Consider the following 16238-nt stretch of genomic DNA (forward strand, 5'->3'; position numbering starts at 1 on the left):
AGGGAGTCCAGATATAAAAGTAAAAATACTGTCTTCCAAACTTTTATTTTCACACTTATTAAAATAATTTGCATGCAAACAGAAAACAATCTGTTTGTTTTGTAATAAATGATAACTATGCTCATCTAACATACCCTGGTGACTAACTTTAAATCCTAATAACTGAAATCAATATTACAGCAAAATGCTGTTCACTAGTATTTTCACAGTATCTCACTACATATAAAATATGCTTAAAAATGTCTTCAGCCTTATTATTCTAATTATCTAAACCTATAAAATCTTGACGTTTGGGAAATAAATGTGCCATTTTTATTTTTCAAAATAAATTATAAATAAAGCTTGAGATAGCTAAATCACACAAATGGCAATTCTTCTACATTTCAAGAGGTCGGCTCTTCATAGAAGAATGTCAAAAAATTTTTTTCACACTAAAACGATACACATGATACACATTTGAGTATATCCATGAATTTAAGTAACTATGTTACTTTGAATAGGGTAGGCCAAAGTGTTATCGATTCCAGGAAAACACAGGCACAAATTTAGTCTAAATGTCTAAGATATGAATAACTAAAATAGTACATTTTAGTAAAAATCAAATGTAGAGTTTTAAACATGAATGTTTTTGAATCTATATTATGGTTAAAAGTGGCAGCTGAGTTACAACCAGAAGTAATTTTGGTTTAGTGAAAAGTAGACTACAACAACAAAAAAAATCAGCTTGATCTACTGTCCAGTAACAGAAGTTAGTTCCATTAATAATTCACAATACTTTCTTAAAGCCTGAACATCATTTCTACTGCAAGTGAAAATTGCTTAAAGATGTTACTCCGAGAATACCCCCCACCCAACCCAACCAAAAAAGCAAAGTTATGTGTGTACTCCTTCCTCTGCACTTAAGGATTTTCAGACGCATGAAATGATTGAAAGCATGAGACAAATACATTAGCTTAGGAAATATCCTGGGATTACTAAGCATACATTAAAACGTTTCTTTTATCCCACAAGTCTGATCTATGCACAACAAATCGGTTGTTACAAAAACAGAGATCAATATTATCCTTCTCACCTCAAAAATCTAAGAATCTAATGAATTAGCAAATTTGCAATCTCTTAAATTTGAGGAGTAAAATTGATCTTGGAACTCAAGCTCACTTATGGAACCATGTGCACTCTACTTCTGTAAACAAGACCATACGGTTTAAAGTTTTTTTAATCTATAAAATAATGACTCAAAATATCAGTGTGCAGTGCAACCAGGTTCTATTCTGAAAGATTATCACAGAAGAACCCTTTGGAATGGTATAAGCAGAACCCTATTAAAGTTGATTCAAAATATTAGCTAGCCAAAACATTCCAACTCAAACTAGGTGCTGTGTTACATTTTAAAATTCAAAACTAGTCACTCACAGCTGTTAAATAGTAAGTGGTAGCAGAGATATATAAGTAGTAGATCAAGTCTACTTATACAAATATGTTCTTAGAAAAGCCTAATAAGGTAGAGCATACTAAAGAAAGTTTGTTAATTAAAACTATTAATTTGAGAGCCAATACAATTATTAACAACCTCTCAGCTTATAACTTATGAGTATTCATTCCTACCAAGCTTGTTCTATTTCTCCTTAGTAATGAATAACAGCATCTATTTTTCTTAATGTTTCCAGTAGTTGTAGTTAATAGAGGTAGCTGAGCTACTATTAAGTTATTCTTTGTGGATGAGGATTTTTCAAATGTTTAAGTTATTTTTTAAGCTACACAAGTTCTATTAATGCAATAAAATATAATAGGAAAAAGAAAATGGATGCAAGAAACTTTTGCATTTGGCACCTTGTCTAGATTGATACCTCAAGTATTCTTTTTTTAATAAAGTTAATGCACACATCAGGACACACCACAAAGATTTGCTACATATTTACAAGGCACCAACCCTTTCTCACCTTTAACATGAATTAAGCAAATCAATGAAAAGCATATTAAGAACCCCCCACCCCCCAAAAAAAACTGTAGTATAAATATATACTTCAGTTCAGTACAATTCATGAAAGTTTGGCCTGGGAAGAGTAAAATAATCCAGATCGTTCTTACAATATAGAAACTGTAAACATTTAATAGCTGCCTTTAGGATTGGTGTATTGTGCAAAAGTTATTATTACTGGTACAGGAATCAAAATGGCAAAAACAAACTATATAAAACTCTGTAAGAAGGTGCTATACTTCTGTGATACAAAAGCAAAAGAGGGATATTCCATTGAGATAAAAATGTCATGCTACTCTTAAGAAGCTGAATGCTCCCTTCATGTAGTAAATCTGTAGTGTGTCTGTGGTGTGTGTGTATGTATGTGTGTGTGTGTGTGTGTGTGTGTGTGTAGAATTTTTTAAAATTTAAGGCCTAATGAGTAAGGCTTGTTTGAACAAATGAAGTGTGGAGATCAAAAGTCTTGAAACAAATGTATACTGGCATAATGGAAAAGCACCAATGTGAAAGGAAGCAGAAGTCCCCACACAACTTGCTTTGTAGATTTCCTGGTAAATTCCCTGCAGTAGAAGGCCATTAAATTTTTAAAATTATTCTAAATTTATTAACTGTTAATAATTCCATCCCATGAGATGGCTAACCCTGGCTTTTTCTGTCATTTTACGGACTCTGCCTGATCTGGATGTACCAAGATTTAGAGGATCTTCAGTGGACACAAAATTGTCATTATCAGAATCATCATTATATAAAACAGTCCTCCTGCCTTGGTTTCTTGTTTTAATTCGAGGCAGTCTACTGAAACGTCCTGAAAACATAGTATCAAATTCATCATCTGCAACACGTGCACGTTTGGCTCTGGTGGCTCCTCTAGAAGCACCTCTTCCTCCTCTCCCTCTCCCTCTCCCTCTCGTGCCACCTCCACCTCTTCCTCGACTGCCTCGTCCCCTGCCTCCTCTTCCTCTGCCTCCTCTACTCCATCTACCCCATCTGCCCCATCTGCCTCTTCCTCCCGTGCCTCTCGTCTTCCAGTTTCTTTTTCCATTGGCATATTGCTTTCTGAGTTTTCTTTTAGGCCTAGTTTGTATGAATTTGCTATAGTCATGGTCTCCATCTACATAATCTTGATCTGTTCTGGAAGTTGATTCAGAGTCAGAATCAGAACCACAGGTACTTTCTGAACTTAAACTGGATCCTAACTCTCCACTCTCTGAGGAAGATAAATGTGATTTCTCTTTTGTTTCTTTTTTCTCTTTCTCTTCTCTTCCCATGCTCTCATCTTCTTCTGATGCACTAAGTAGTTTTCTCTTGATTCCTGCCCGGGGCTCTCTGCCATCACCATTTGTAAGGGGTCCATCAAGGGAGTGATCTAAATCAAGATGAATAATTTTTTAAAGTTAAGCTTTGACATTGATAAGATGGTTATTTAGGTTCAAAAGTAAAATAAAAAGTCTATCAAAATATATTTGGTGCCCAAAGATAGATGGGGTAAAATCATGGAGAGTGCTGGAGTATGAATTTAAATCTGTTTGAAATGAAAGATACTAAGGTTTTAATTTTTATCTGATTGCTTTTTGCAGGGGATGGGGGGAGTGTGGAGGGATGATGGGTGGTGAGGTAGCTAGGTAGAAATTTTAAGGGCTTGAACTCTAGAAGGAATAATCTGGGAACATGTATCAGAATAATTTTATTCATTCATTCAACAAATATTATTGATTACCTACTATCTGCCAGGCATTGTATGGATTTTGGAATATGGCAATGATGAGACAAAGTCCTTGATCTTTGAATTTATATTTTAGTGTGGAAACCCTGATAGACTATGAAGTAAACAAATAGATAATATAACTTCAAGTACTAATATGGGTTATAAAGAAAAAGAAAAGTGGTTAAAAAAAAGAGTGTGAATGTATGTATAGGGGGTATATTAGATAGGGAAGACTTTTCTGCTGAGGCAGTATTTGAGAAAAGAACTGAATGAAGTGAGATCTGGGGAAAGAACATTCCACTGAAGGAAACAGGAACCCAGTATAATTAGAGTAGAAGAGAAAAATAAGAGGTAGTAGGAGATGACTGCCAGTGGAGAGTTTTAAAGCTAGAGAATGACAGGATCTGATTTACATTTGTAAGAGTGCTATGGTTGCTGTATAGAGAATGGAATATAGGAGGGGCAAGATTGAAAGCAGAGATCAGTTGGGAGTACATTGCAAGTGGTCTAGGTAAGAGATGATGAGAGATGTATCAATAGAGGTGATGATAAGTGATTAGATTTAGAATATCTCCTTCTGGGGGAGCTACCAGAACCAACCTTTAAAGTTCAAACTGACAGGAATTGCTGATGGATTGGATGTCAAGTGTTAAGCACAAAATGAAGATCAACTCCTAGGTTTTATGCGTGAGTTAACTTGGTGAATGGTAGAGATATTTTGCTAGGTTAGAGAACAATGAAGGAGAATAGGTTTGGGCAATCTGGTGGAAAGAAAAAATCAAGATTCAAGATAGAAATACTACTAGAAATCCAAGTCAAGACATTTTAAAAAGAAAAAGAAAAAAAGCAAGTGGATATACCAGTCCAGAACTCAGGGGAGACTTGGATAGAGTTGGAGATATAATTTTGGAAATTTTCAGTAATGAGATAACATTTAGGGTAAAGAGAAATAAGAAAGCTCACGAGAGAGCAAGTAAAGAGAGAGAAGGTGGCTGAGGACTGAGACTTGGTATATTCCAACATTTAAAGATAAAGAACAATGGCAAAGATAAGCGAGGTAGGAGGAAAACAGGAGAGCGGACTGGAAAAATTGGAGAGAGCAGAGTAGGGTTGTATGGTAACCACAATTACAAGATTAGTCTAATAGTCTAGGTGTCATGGACTGAATTTTGTGTGCCCACTCCCCCCCCGCCAAATACATATGTTGAAGCCCTAACCCCCAATATGACTGTATGTAGAGCCTTTAAGGAAGTAATTAAAATTAAATGAAATCATAAGGGTAGGTGGGCCCTAATGCACCAGGACTTGCCTGTGTCCTTATAAGAGAAAGACACACCAGTGCTCACTTGCTCTCCCTGTCTGTGTATGCAAAGCAAAAACTCACACGAGGACACAAGGAGAAGGTAGCCATGAGCAAGCCAGGAAGAAAGCCCTTACCAGACACCAACCCTGCTGGCACCTTGATCTTGGATTTTGAGCCTCCAGAACTGTGAGAAAATAAATGTCTGTTGTAGGTATATGAAAAGGTGCTCAACATCTCTAATCATCAGGGAAATGTAAATCAAAACCACAATCAGATATCACCTCACACCTGTTAGGGTGGCTAATATCAAAAAGATAAAAGATAACAAGTGTTGGCGACGATGTGGAGAAAAGGGAACCCTTGTACACTGTTGGTGAGAAAGTAAATTAGTACAGCCATTATGGAGGAGGTACGGTACAGTACGGAGGTTCCCTAAAAAAACTAAAAATAGAACTACCATTTGATCCAGCAAACCCACTTCTGGATATATACCCAAAGAAATTGAAATCAGCATCTTGAAGAGATATCTGTATTCCCATGTTCAGTGTAGCATTATTCACAACAGCCAAGACATGGAAACAACCTGTATGTCTTTCTACAGATGAATGGATAAAAGAAGGAAATATTGCCATTTATGACAACATGCATGGAGCTGGAGGACATTATGCTAAGCAAAATATGCAAGATACAGAAAGAGAAATATTGCATGATATCACTTATATCTATAATCTAAAATAGTCATTCTCATAGAGGGAGAGAGTAGGATGGAGGTTGCCAGGGGCTGGAGGGAGGAAAAATGGGGAGGTGTTGGTTAAAAGTACAAAGATTCAGTTATTCTGGATATCAAATGTACAGCATGGTGACTACAGTTAACAATACTGTATTGTATACCTGAAATTTGCTAAGAGGATAGACCTTAAATCTCCTCAACACACACACACATACACACAAACTCGGTAACTATGTAGAGGTGATGGATATGTTAATTAGTTTGATTGTGGTGACCATTTCATGGTGTATACGTATATCAATATATCAAATTGTACACTTTAAATATATACGATTTTTATATGTCAAATGGTATCTCAATATGGCTGCTAAAAAATGAATATCTGTTGTTTAAGCCAATCTGTGGTATCTTGCTGTGACAGCCCATGTTGACTACTATACTAGGCTAGAGACTATGGGGATAGCAATACAAACTGTAGCAAGAGATTTGAGTGATACTAAAAAGTTGTAGAATTCACAAAACTTAGCAACTGACACTTATGAGGGATAAAAGGTGAGTCAAAGAACACTGTAAGATTTTAAGTTGGATGACTCAGAAGATGATGGTGCCATTAACTAAAATAGTGAGTGCAAAAAAAGAAGCAAGCTTGAAACATAAAAATGGATGATAAGCACTCAAGGGAAATTTTTTTAAGAAGTACTGGAAATGAGACTGGTAGAATAAAGAGATGTTAGGGCTAGATATATGAATTTGGAGTCATCAGCATAAAGATGATAGATGTAGTTATTAAATTCCTTTATTTGTAGAAGACAAAAAAGTGAGAAACTTCAAATAGGAGGCATGAAAGGCCAAAGAAAAGACAAAATATAGAAATATAGGAGAAACAGAGATATAGGATCAGTAGAGTATAGAATCCAGGCAGTGGAGTTCCTAGAGGGGGTAGTCAATAGCATGCAACGATATAGAGAGATCGAGGAGATGGGGACTAAGAAAAGGACACTGGTTGGTCACTGGAGATTACTGGTGATTCTGGGGAGAAAAGCTTTTGGAGAGTGGTATGGGCAGAGGCCAGACTACAAAGCATAAAGGAATGTTTAGATGGAAAGAAAATAGAAGTAGGAAGTATAAGCTATTCTTTCTAAAAGCTTGACAGTGAAGGAAAGGGCAAAAAGAGAAGTGGCATTAGTATGCAATGTGCAGCAGGATCAGAGGAGAGGGTAAAGATATAAACTGGAAAAATAAAGGCACTAATTATTTTAAAGTAATCTGAAGTTTCAATATTTCTCACATAACTGATATAAAATATATCTTTAGAACATCTATTTTTAAGTTATTTGATACTTCAATAACAATGGATAAGCTACTTAATCTTTCATTAAAAATGTATATAAAATAGAAATATATATTCCAATAAAGATATTTATAAGAGCATATTAATCATTCTTCACAAAATTCAAATAGATGAACATATTAGAACTTTCTTTGAACATGCTCAGGGTCCATAACATAGGACTAAGTATAAGAAGAAAGTCTGCATAGCAACAATAACCTTCCAGTATTTATAACTGATGCCCTCAGACATGGTCCAAAATGGATGTACCTGATAATGAATTATTAGGTCAGTGATTTCTTTTTAAGCAGTGAAAATTAGTCTTCAAATAAAAGTTATATGAAAGCTCATCACACGAAATAAAAAACAGAGTTGTTCTGGTTGAAAGGAGAAAGCTCTTCTGAGTATTTCTAAAGTACCTCTTTGGATTACCCAGAAATAGGTAGAACAGTCTGAAAACCCCTGAATTATTGAGACAGCAGGCCCCCGAAGGAAGAGAATATCTGAGTAACATAACTGGAAAACCAAAGGAAGGTTTTAGAAGTGGATGTTGACTGAAAGAAGGCTCACTTTTCAACACAAGCCCTTTTGTAAAATTGGGGTAGCCCTTAAAAATATGAGGCCTATTTAAAGGTGATTTTGGATTTTTTTTCCTTTCTTATTAATATGGTTTAACAATATGAAAAACCCTAAATGTGTCAAACAGCCTAGTTTTTATGTGCTTGGGGAAAGATCTTTTCATTTAGTTTTTTCTCCCTACTCATTTTAAATTTTATTTTAAAAGACTAAGATATGTTTGGAAATCTGCATATGAAATCCTATCTGACTCCAGTCTGACAATATTGAAATCCTCATTAACTATAAGAACATGCTAATTTTTACTACTTAAATACATCAGCTTTTAAATGATTTGTCTGCCATCATAAAGGAACAAAGAATAAATTCCCTGTCCATATTTATTTCTTACCTTGTTTAATCGGCAAAACTTTATTTCGAAATGATTTGGCTTTCCCTGGGTCATGGCTATTTCCACTTCGGCTATATCCACTGAAGCTTGATGAAGAAAATGGTCCATCCAGTTCATCATCAAGTAAATACAGTGACAGCCCTTCAGCAGCATCTGAAACTTACATTTAAAAAGATTGTAATGTTAACATAATTATGTTTTCAGAAAAATTAAACAGGCTCTTTTTAAAACTATATCTCAGTTATTTCACTCTAACATAAAAATTACAAATTGTTTAAAGAAAATATGAATATTTTGAGAACAAATGTTTTATTACATCATTAAGCTTTCAAGCACAGTTCGTCAGAAAAACTTGTCCAAGGAAACCACCTCCCCACATTATGAATCTTCAATTCTTAGGTTGGCAAATATATTATAGATGAGTGGTCTGAGATATTACAGATGTTAAAAATCATAAAGTCATATAATTTTAAAACTAAGTGACTTTAAAATTCATCTAGTCTTAACACCCTCACTTTAAAAATGAAGAAACTAAGTCCTATGACCTAATGTCTTACCCAGGGCCGCAGAGAACTGGGGATAAAATGCAACTTTTCTATTGATACATCCAAATCCACTGCTCCTTGCATTATAAACCATATTGCTTCTTCTATATTCTTTAGTTAAACTAAAATACAGAACACCAAAAACAAAAGGCATATTTACCAGGAGATGAGAAAGGAGAGCTAGTCCTGGCATAAGACACTGAGGTATTCTGGTCATTTTTAGGCTGTAACTTCATTTGTTTCTGTTTCCCTTTTGGACTATAAGTAAAAATATATAATAATGAACAAATTTTTCTATTAGCAATATATTATGATAGACAGTATGATACAAAATGCTTAAGCTAAGCAAAGAAGAAATGCAATATAATTTAAGTGAAATAATTCAAATTGGTAATAAGACAAAGTTAAATTTCAATCATTAAAATATAAAAAAAAAAAGGTTTTGGTATAGTAAAAGCCATATAAGCAAAGCTTTGGGTTACCAGCTCCACCTTTACACAGGTATAAGAGTTCTAACAACAACAACAAAAATCTCCAGCTTCCCCGGTGGCGCAGTGGTTGAGAATCTGCCTGCCAATGCAAGGGACACGGGGTCGAGCCCTGGTCTGGGAAGATCCCACATGCCGCGGAGCAACTAGGCCCGTGAGCCACAACTACTGAGCCTGCGCGTCTGGAGCCTGTGCTCCGCAACAAGAGAGGCCGCGATAGTGAGAGGCCTGCGCACCGTGATGAAGAGTGGCCCCTGCTTGCCACAACTAGAGAAGGCCCTCGCACAGAAACGAAGACCCAACACAGCCAAAAATAAATAATAAATAAAAATAAATAAATTAAAAAAAAAAGAATTTCTAAAAAAAACCAAAAAAAATCTCTTGGATTCCCTCAAAGTAGTCAATAAACTTTAAGAAGTGAGGTAATACATACAAGATGCTTTGAAAACTAAACTGCTATGTCAATGTAATATACCTAGGAGCTCTGCTACTAGATAATGAACTGCTGCTGCTTCTTAGACGTTTTCTGTACCGTGGCCTTCTCCTCTTCTGACTCTGGATTGCTGACTTATATTCAGAGATGATATTTTTAATATGACTTTCAAATAAGGCAGATAATCGCAATGTCATGCTATAGATCTGAAAAGGTAGAAATTAGTCTTGTTTTACCAACTACTTTAATTATATAAAAATAACAGGTTATAAACATGCCTGAACAATATCAATATCATCCTTTCAGACATAATATATGTGCTTCTTACACTTGAAAAATTCTTCCTGAAGAATTAAAACAAAATACCATTTTCACCTACAAATTAATAAAGATTTTTAAAAGATAATATCCAATGTTGGTAAGGGAAGGAAAAAACATTCTTATACATTGCCAGTGGGTATTTTAATCTGAGCAACATTCTAAGGACAATCTGCAATATTTGCCAAAAACCTTAAAATATATACATCCTTTGGCTAATAATTTCATCTTTAGGAATTTATCCTAAGGAAATATCAGAGAATTACACACACGAAATAATTATGTTCAAGGATGTTAAAGATGTTAGCCACAGCATCATCCATTTAAAGTGAAAAACTAAAAACAACCTAAATCTCTAGCACCAGGACGCTGGTTAAACAACACAAAACCACCTACACAAAACCACCTACTCTTCTGTTTTCAAAGAGTAATAATAAGATGGAAAAATGTTCATAATATATATTTTTAAAAAGGCTTCAAAATATAAAACCTACTGTTTAAAGATTATACAAACATTTATCAGTACACATGTAAATGTAGAAATAAATCAAGTGTGAAAAATTATGTGTACAGAAATCAGTGAAAATTCATTTCATATGAGGTGGAAGTGAGCATGTATATACCTACTGTGCAATTGATTTAAAAGTTAATCAGATACTAGTGATTAGAAAACACAAAAATTATTACTTTTTTGTTCTCAAGATGTTTAAGTACTGACAAAACACAGAGAAAGTATTAAATGTGAGTATGAATAAACAGTTATAATTTCCCAATATAGTTCACTAATTTGTTATAATAAAGGGAACATAAATATTCAGAGCTAATCTAAATATTTCATATAAATTAATCCTGTCAACCACTTTTATTTATCAAATTATTTATTGGACATATTAAAGAGTACTCAAATTTCTACCACTCCTTTCCTTGACTTCTCTCTGGCAAATATAGGTATTACTTAAGAGTAAAGAAGAGGCAGGTAGGAGAAAGGAAGAAGGGCTTAATTTCAGAATGACTATGCTAAATGTATCTTTAATGCATGCTTAATAAACTGTTTCAGAGAAAGTACTGAGAATCAAACTTTAGAAACTATGTCAGAATGGTAGTACATACTTGTTTAGCAATTTTAAAACTGGTGAAAGAAAATTGCCTGATATATATAACTAAACACTTAGGTAATTAATCCACCTAATATTGGTTTTTTCATACCCTTGACTTTTTATTAGAGGTATAAGCTTTGGAGTTGCTGAATATTTGGCGAACATCCTTATAAAATTCCAGAGGACTACCATAGTTTCCTGCTTCCAAAGTTTCTTTCACAGTGCTGAAGTCCATAGGAGTGTCTATAACATGATAATCCTACAAAGAAGAATGTGTTATTAAACACACAGGCTGGGTAACAACACTACATAATACAATGGGACTGAAATTTGCATCATCATGAAACAAACACACTGCTCTTCAATCTGCCAGTTACCTCTTCCTAGTCCCAAACCATCCATTTAATAGAAGTCTTTTGGTGGCTCAGGGAAACAGCAGGGGTCTGTGGGAGGGTCTTAGCCCTCACCCTTCAATGGAAAACCATATGACTCTCTCAAGGGACAGAATAGAAAATCCACAGCCACTGGCTTCATCTCTACATAGATGGGAATATCTTGGAAATAGGTAGCTAATTTGTGACATGGAACTATTTAATTCTGTGTGAATAATCCCATCTTCTACTTTCATTGAGCAATGTGCCAGGGAGTTGGCATGAGGGCATTCTACCTAAACTGTCATTAGTTGAAGGTCAAAATCAAATTGGTCATGTTTGTGCCTTTCTCCTATCTTTTTGTTTTTTAATAAATGTGACACTTGTGCTTCATCTAAAGTCTTCAGTCTCAGATTCATAATTAGTTTGATTTTTATTAGTTAGGGGTAGGAGAATATTCTTTCTATTTTAACCTAAATCTTTCAAGTCTAGTTAAGATATTCCTAGGGTTATCATATGGAATTATATCTGAAATTTATACTTATGTATACCACAACCACCAATAATAAACATGTTCTGGAGTGAAAACCATAGTCAATATTAGATCCTTCATCCTACTTAGAATCATTAAGAAATAAAAGCACAACATTTCTCTCAAAGGAGAAGCCAAAGGGCCAGATGAAGGGGCAGAAGAAAGGTATTATAAAAAGAGAAAATATTTTTCAAAGTATGAGGAACCACAGTTGATCTTAATGTATCTTCTTAAATTTTTTTGCTTAAATCATAAAAACCAAAGTATATTCCAACATAATATGGCTTATGAAACAAAGATTTTCATAGAGAAAAAATATTGGAACTTCATGTAATACAATGACCAAACTCAAAAGACCCAGTCAGCCTGCTGAATAAAGTCCCACTGGGAACAATCAGCTGCAATTACAGACATAATTATGTTGTGTAATTGATGTTTTCTACTCTGCTACAGTAGCTTTAGGCCTATAGAAACAAACAAACATCTACCCAGATGCTACAAAGAACTCTCCAGAGCATGTGTTGTTTAAAAGACAAAAAATAAACAACCAAAAACTCAAACAAAGGTAAAAAGATAGTGAGCAAAGTTGAAAAATAGCTTTACAAATTATAAAAGGTTTGTTTACAGTATTGGGATTTAAAAAAGTAAAACAACACAAAAACAACCAGAACATATATGCCTTTTAAGAGACTACTAGGCCTACCTCACAAAGAGATGGATCTTGTTGTCGTTCTGGAATAACTGACTCAGAGGATTCGCCCTCTTGCTCTTGATGGCCCTATTAGGGTAAAGAAGATATATTGTATTTCCAGACCACCACAACAAAATATCAAGACTTGCAATGCAATTATGATTTAAAGCTCAAAGATCCATAAATAGGAATTATGTGTTTACTGACTATAATTTAAGATGAAGGAATTCTACATTCACCATTCTCCTCTACCATGAAAAACACAAAACTAATTTATTCTACCTAAATCCCCTACAAAAACAAATCAAGTTTTGTTGAACGTAATTTTGTTCCTTATTTGAATAATATTTTTTCCCAACTGAAAACTGTGTATGCAGAGAATACTGATGTTTACTAATTTCAGAGGATGGTTTGATGTATTTCTGAAATATTGCTGTACCTTTTTTCTGAAAAAGCTAAAACAGATTTGCTATCTATACTAAAAGGTTATTCAACATATAAATAGATATACTCCTAGAAAAGGAATCCTGTAATTTAAGTTCTCATGCTTTTATCTTTGATGAAAAGTAATATGGTATATTGATTACTCTAAGTGATCATATTGAATAACTTATTTATTATAAATTAAATAGGGCTGACATATGTTATCAAGGGTCTCCAGTATGTAGAAGTTTATTAGAAGTTAATAAAATGCATTAAACAAATATGCAAAATAAAAGCAGGAAGGAAATGCAAAGATGTTTAGATTAAAATTTGGTTTACAACTGTGTAATTTACAAAGTATATGTCAGGCATTTTAAAAAGTCATGACTAATCACACTACCCACTTTCACAATTCAAAGATACACAAACAAAGAAGGAAGAAGGAAGGAAGGAAGGAAGAAAGGGGGGAAAGGGCTCTTAACTAGAACTTAGCATGGACATTTATGGGAAATTACGTATTGGTAATTATTTAAATAACTATACTTACTGGGTAGGAAAGAGGATCAGATGGCTGTCGAAATGGCTCTGAGTCTTCACGTTCATAAATGAGGCCCAACAGTTCTGTGCATTGTTTTCTCCAAGCATCAGGATCACACTTTAAAGACAGTCTTTTGCCTCGGCATTTGACCTGTAGATTTTAAAATAATTATATCTAAAAGCTCTTTCCTTAAGTCTTCATTGATTTTCTCCTGTCTTCCTATGTTAATATATATCTATATAAGATAGAGCAGCTGCTATTTAAAAGTTTCTTAGTTTAGATTAAACATCATTCTCCCTGGCAAAAATATAAACAAATAAAAACTGGATATTATATTCTTAGAAACAGCAAGAATTCTAGTATTCTGAATTCTCATTTTAAGAAAATCTACAAGGTCAATAATTTTAATACCTTAGTCTTTGCTGCTAGTTAAGAATATTTGACAATGGCACCATAATTTTCTCAAAATAACACTTGAACAATATATATATTCTTAAGTAAACCCTTTGTGGTCATAATATATTCTTGCCTTTACTATTTGATGCCTTTTTTACACAATCTGTTTCAGTATTTGAAAGGAAACATTTTCCTTATATACAACAAATGTTTGTCTAATTATCATAGAGGAGAAGTGTGCAGAACAGAGTTAACATAACAGACCTGAGGCTATCTTTAGCAGGGCTTGCTTATAAGGTTGGCCCTTGACTGGCGTCTAGGAACTTGATACTTGAACTCTTTCCTAAATAATAAAGGTGGTTTACTGTGCCCACACTGTTTGTACAAAGAATGTCACTTGTGCTGAACATTCACTTTCCTGTACATTTCCTATGCTTTCCTGCTTTCTGGGAGTCTGGAATCTTGGCAGGTGCTAGCTAGATGGGGTCTACATAGCAAGCTCCCAATAAATTCTTTGGGAGCTCAGTCTCTAATCACACACATGTTGCTACATTTTCATTGTGGGGAAAGAATGTACTCTGTGTGGCCCTTCAGAGGAGAGAGAGAACATAAAGAAACCTGCACATGGATTCCTCCAGACTCTGCCTGTATCTTTTTCCCTGTGATCCAGCTGTGTATCCTTACTGTGTCACTGTCATAAACCTTAGCGATGAGTTAACAAGTATATATACTGAGTTCCATTACGTCTTTCTAGCAACTCTCCAAATATGTGGAGTTGGTCTTAGGGATCCCTGACACAGGAAGCCTGAATTTTTTCTTATCAGCAGTTCATTTATTCACTTACCCTTCTTCCAGATGAAGTACCAGGACCATCTGAATCTAAATCAACCATTTCTGTATCCTAAAATTAAAAAGGAAGAGTGGGAGAAGATATTAAGTTATATTCAGTTTTACAAATTAGATAAAATTTACAAAGAAATGGCAAATATAATCAAAATTAACTCGCTCATTGGAGCAGGCAACAGAACAAAGGTGGGAGGGAGACTCACTCCAAACTTCACCTACATGCTACATACAAGTTGGAAAATATACTGGGAGAAGAAGAGTAAATGAGGTTTCTCTTTAAATCAGAATAGGAAATGAGGGGGAAAATGCAATCATTGGTATCTAAAGTTGTACCTAAATGTTAGTATTTTTTAAGAAAACTTATTTTATATGACATGCTAATTTAATATACTATAATCATGAATTACTCATGATTAATCTTTTGCTACTTCAAGAAATACATCTCTTTTCTATAGGGAAAATATGAATGTTTATTAAAACATAAGATTCAGTTAAGTATCCCTCTGAGGGTTAGTTTTTTAATACAAAAAGGCAAGGCCCACACACCACTATTAACTTGGTGATGGTGAAGCACACTGGTAATGCCTCGGAGAATCTAGAAAAAGGCTACAAATGAACTTATCTACAAAACAGAAATAGAGTTACAGATGTAGAAAATAAACTTATGGTTACTAGGTGGGTAAGGGTGGGGGAGGGATAAATTGGAAGATTGGGATTGACATATACACACTACTATATATAAAATAGATAACTAATAAGGACCTACTGTCTAGCACAGGGAACTGTACTCAGTACCCTGTAATGGCCTATATGGGAAAAGAATCTAAAAAAGAGTGGATATATGTATATGTATAACAGATTCACTTTGCTGTACACCTGAAACCAACACAACATTGTAAATCAACTATACCCCAATAAAATTTTTTTTAAAAAAAGAAAGCAAAGTAGCTCATGAGCCATTGGCTTCCCTTTCTAAAATTGCTGAATTACATTTTACTTTAATTTTCTATTCTAACCCAGAGTTCCATTCTGAGGTGAGAAACATCCATCCATGATAAAAACTCCCTGGGGGGTTAACATCCAAAAGATATAACAAAATAGGTATAGATTTTATTTCAACATAATAAAGGCCATATATGACAAACTCACAGCTAACTTCATGGTCAATGGAAAAAACCCAAAAGCTTTTCCTCTAAGATCAGGAACGAGACAAGGATGCCCACTCTTTTATTTTATTTAACATAGTATTGGAAGTCCTAGCTAGAGCAATCAGTCAAGAAAAACAAAGACATCCAAATTAAAAAGGAAGAAGTAATACTGTCTGTTAGCAGATGACATAATATTACATATAGAAAACTCTAAATACTCCACCAAAAAACTGCTAGAACTAATCAACAAATTCAGTAAAGCTGCAGGATACAAAATCAATATACAAAAATAAGTTGTGCTTCTATATACTAATAATGGGCTATCAGAAAGAGAAATTAAGAAAATAATGCCATTTATAATTGCATCAAAAAGAATAAAATACCTAGGAATAAATTTAA

At 34.2% G+C, this 16238-nt stretch overlaps 1 protein-coding gene across 2 annotated transcripts in view; it reads right to left on the bottom strand.

Annotated features, from left to right (window-relative positions):
* Positions 1-650: 650 nt before the first annotated feature.
* Positions 651-16238, bottom strand: part of BRWD3 (bromodomain and WD repeat domain containing 3) — a 113677-nt gene continuing 98089 nt past the window's right edge. Inside the window, exons 34-41 of one of the 2 annotated variants that reach the window (XM_068533344.1) lie at positions 14690-14746; positions 13459-13599; positions 12501-12575; positions 11004-11153; positions 9522-9685; positions 8719-8816; positions 8014-8166; positions 651-3344 (exon numbers count right to left, since the gene is read on the bottom strand). In XM_068533344.1, coding sequence (XP_068389445.1) covers positions 2590-3344; positions 8014-8166; positions 8719-8816; positions 9522-9685; positions 11004-11153; positions 12501-12575; positions 13459-13599; positions 14690-14746 — 1593 coding nt within the window. In that variant the 3' untranslated portion in view covers positions 651-2589. Of the gene's footprint in view, positions 3345-8013; positions 8173-8718; positions 8817-9521; positions 9686-11003; positions 11154-12500; positions 12576-13458; positions 13600-14689; positions 14747-16238 lie in introns of both variants that reach the window. The other variant, XM_068533343.1, reaches the window with a different exon arrangement.

Source organism: Eschrichtius robustus, chromosome X, assembly GCF_028021215.1.
Source record: "Eschrichtius robustus isolate mEscRob2 chromosome X, mEscRob2.pri, whole genome shotgun sequence".
In the NCBI taxonomy this organism is placed as follows: Eukaryota; Metazoa; Chordata; class Mammalia; order Artiodactyla; family Eschrichtiidae; genus Eschrichtius; species Eschrichtius robustus.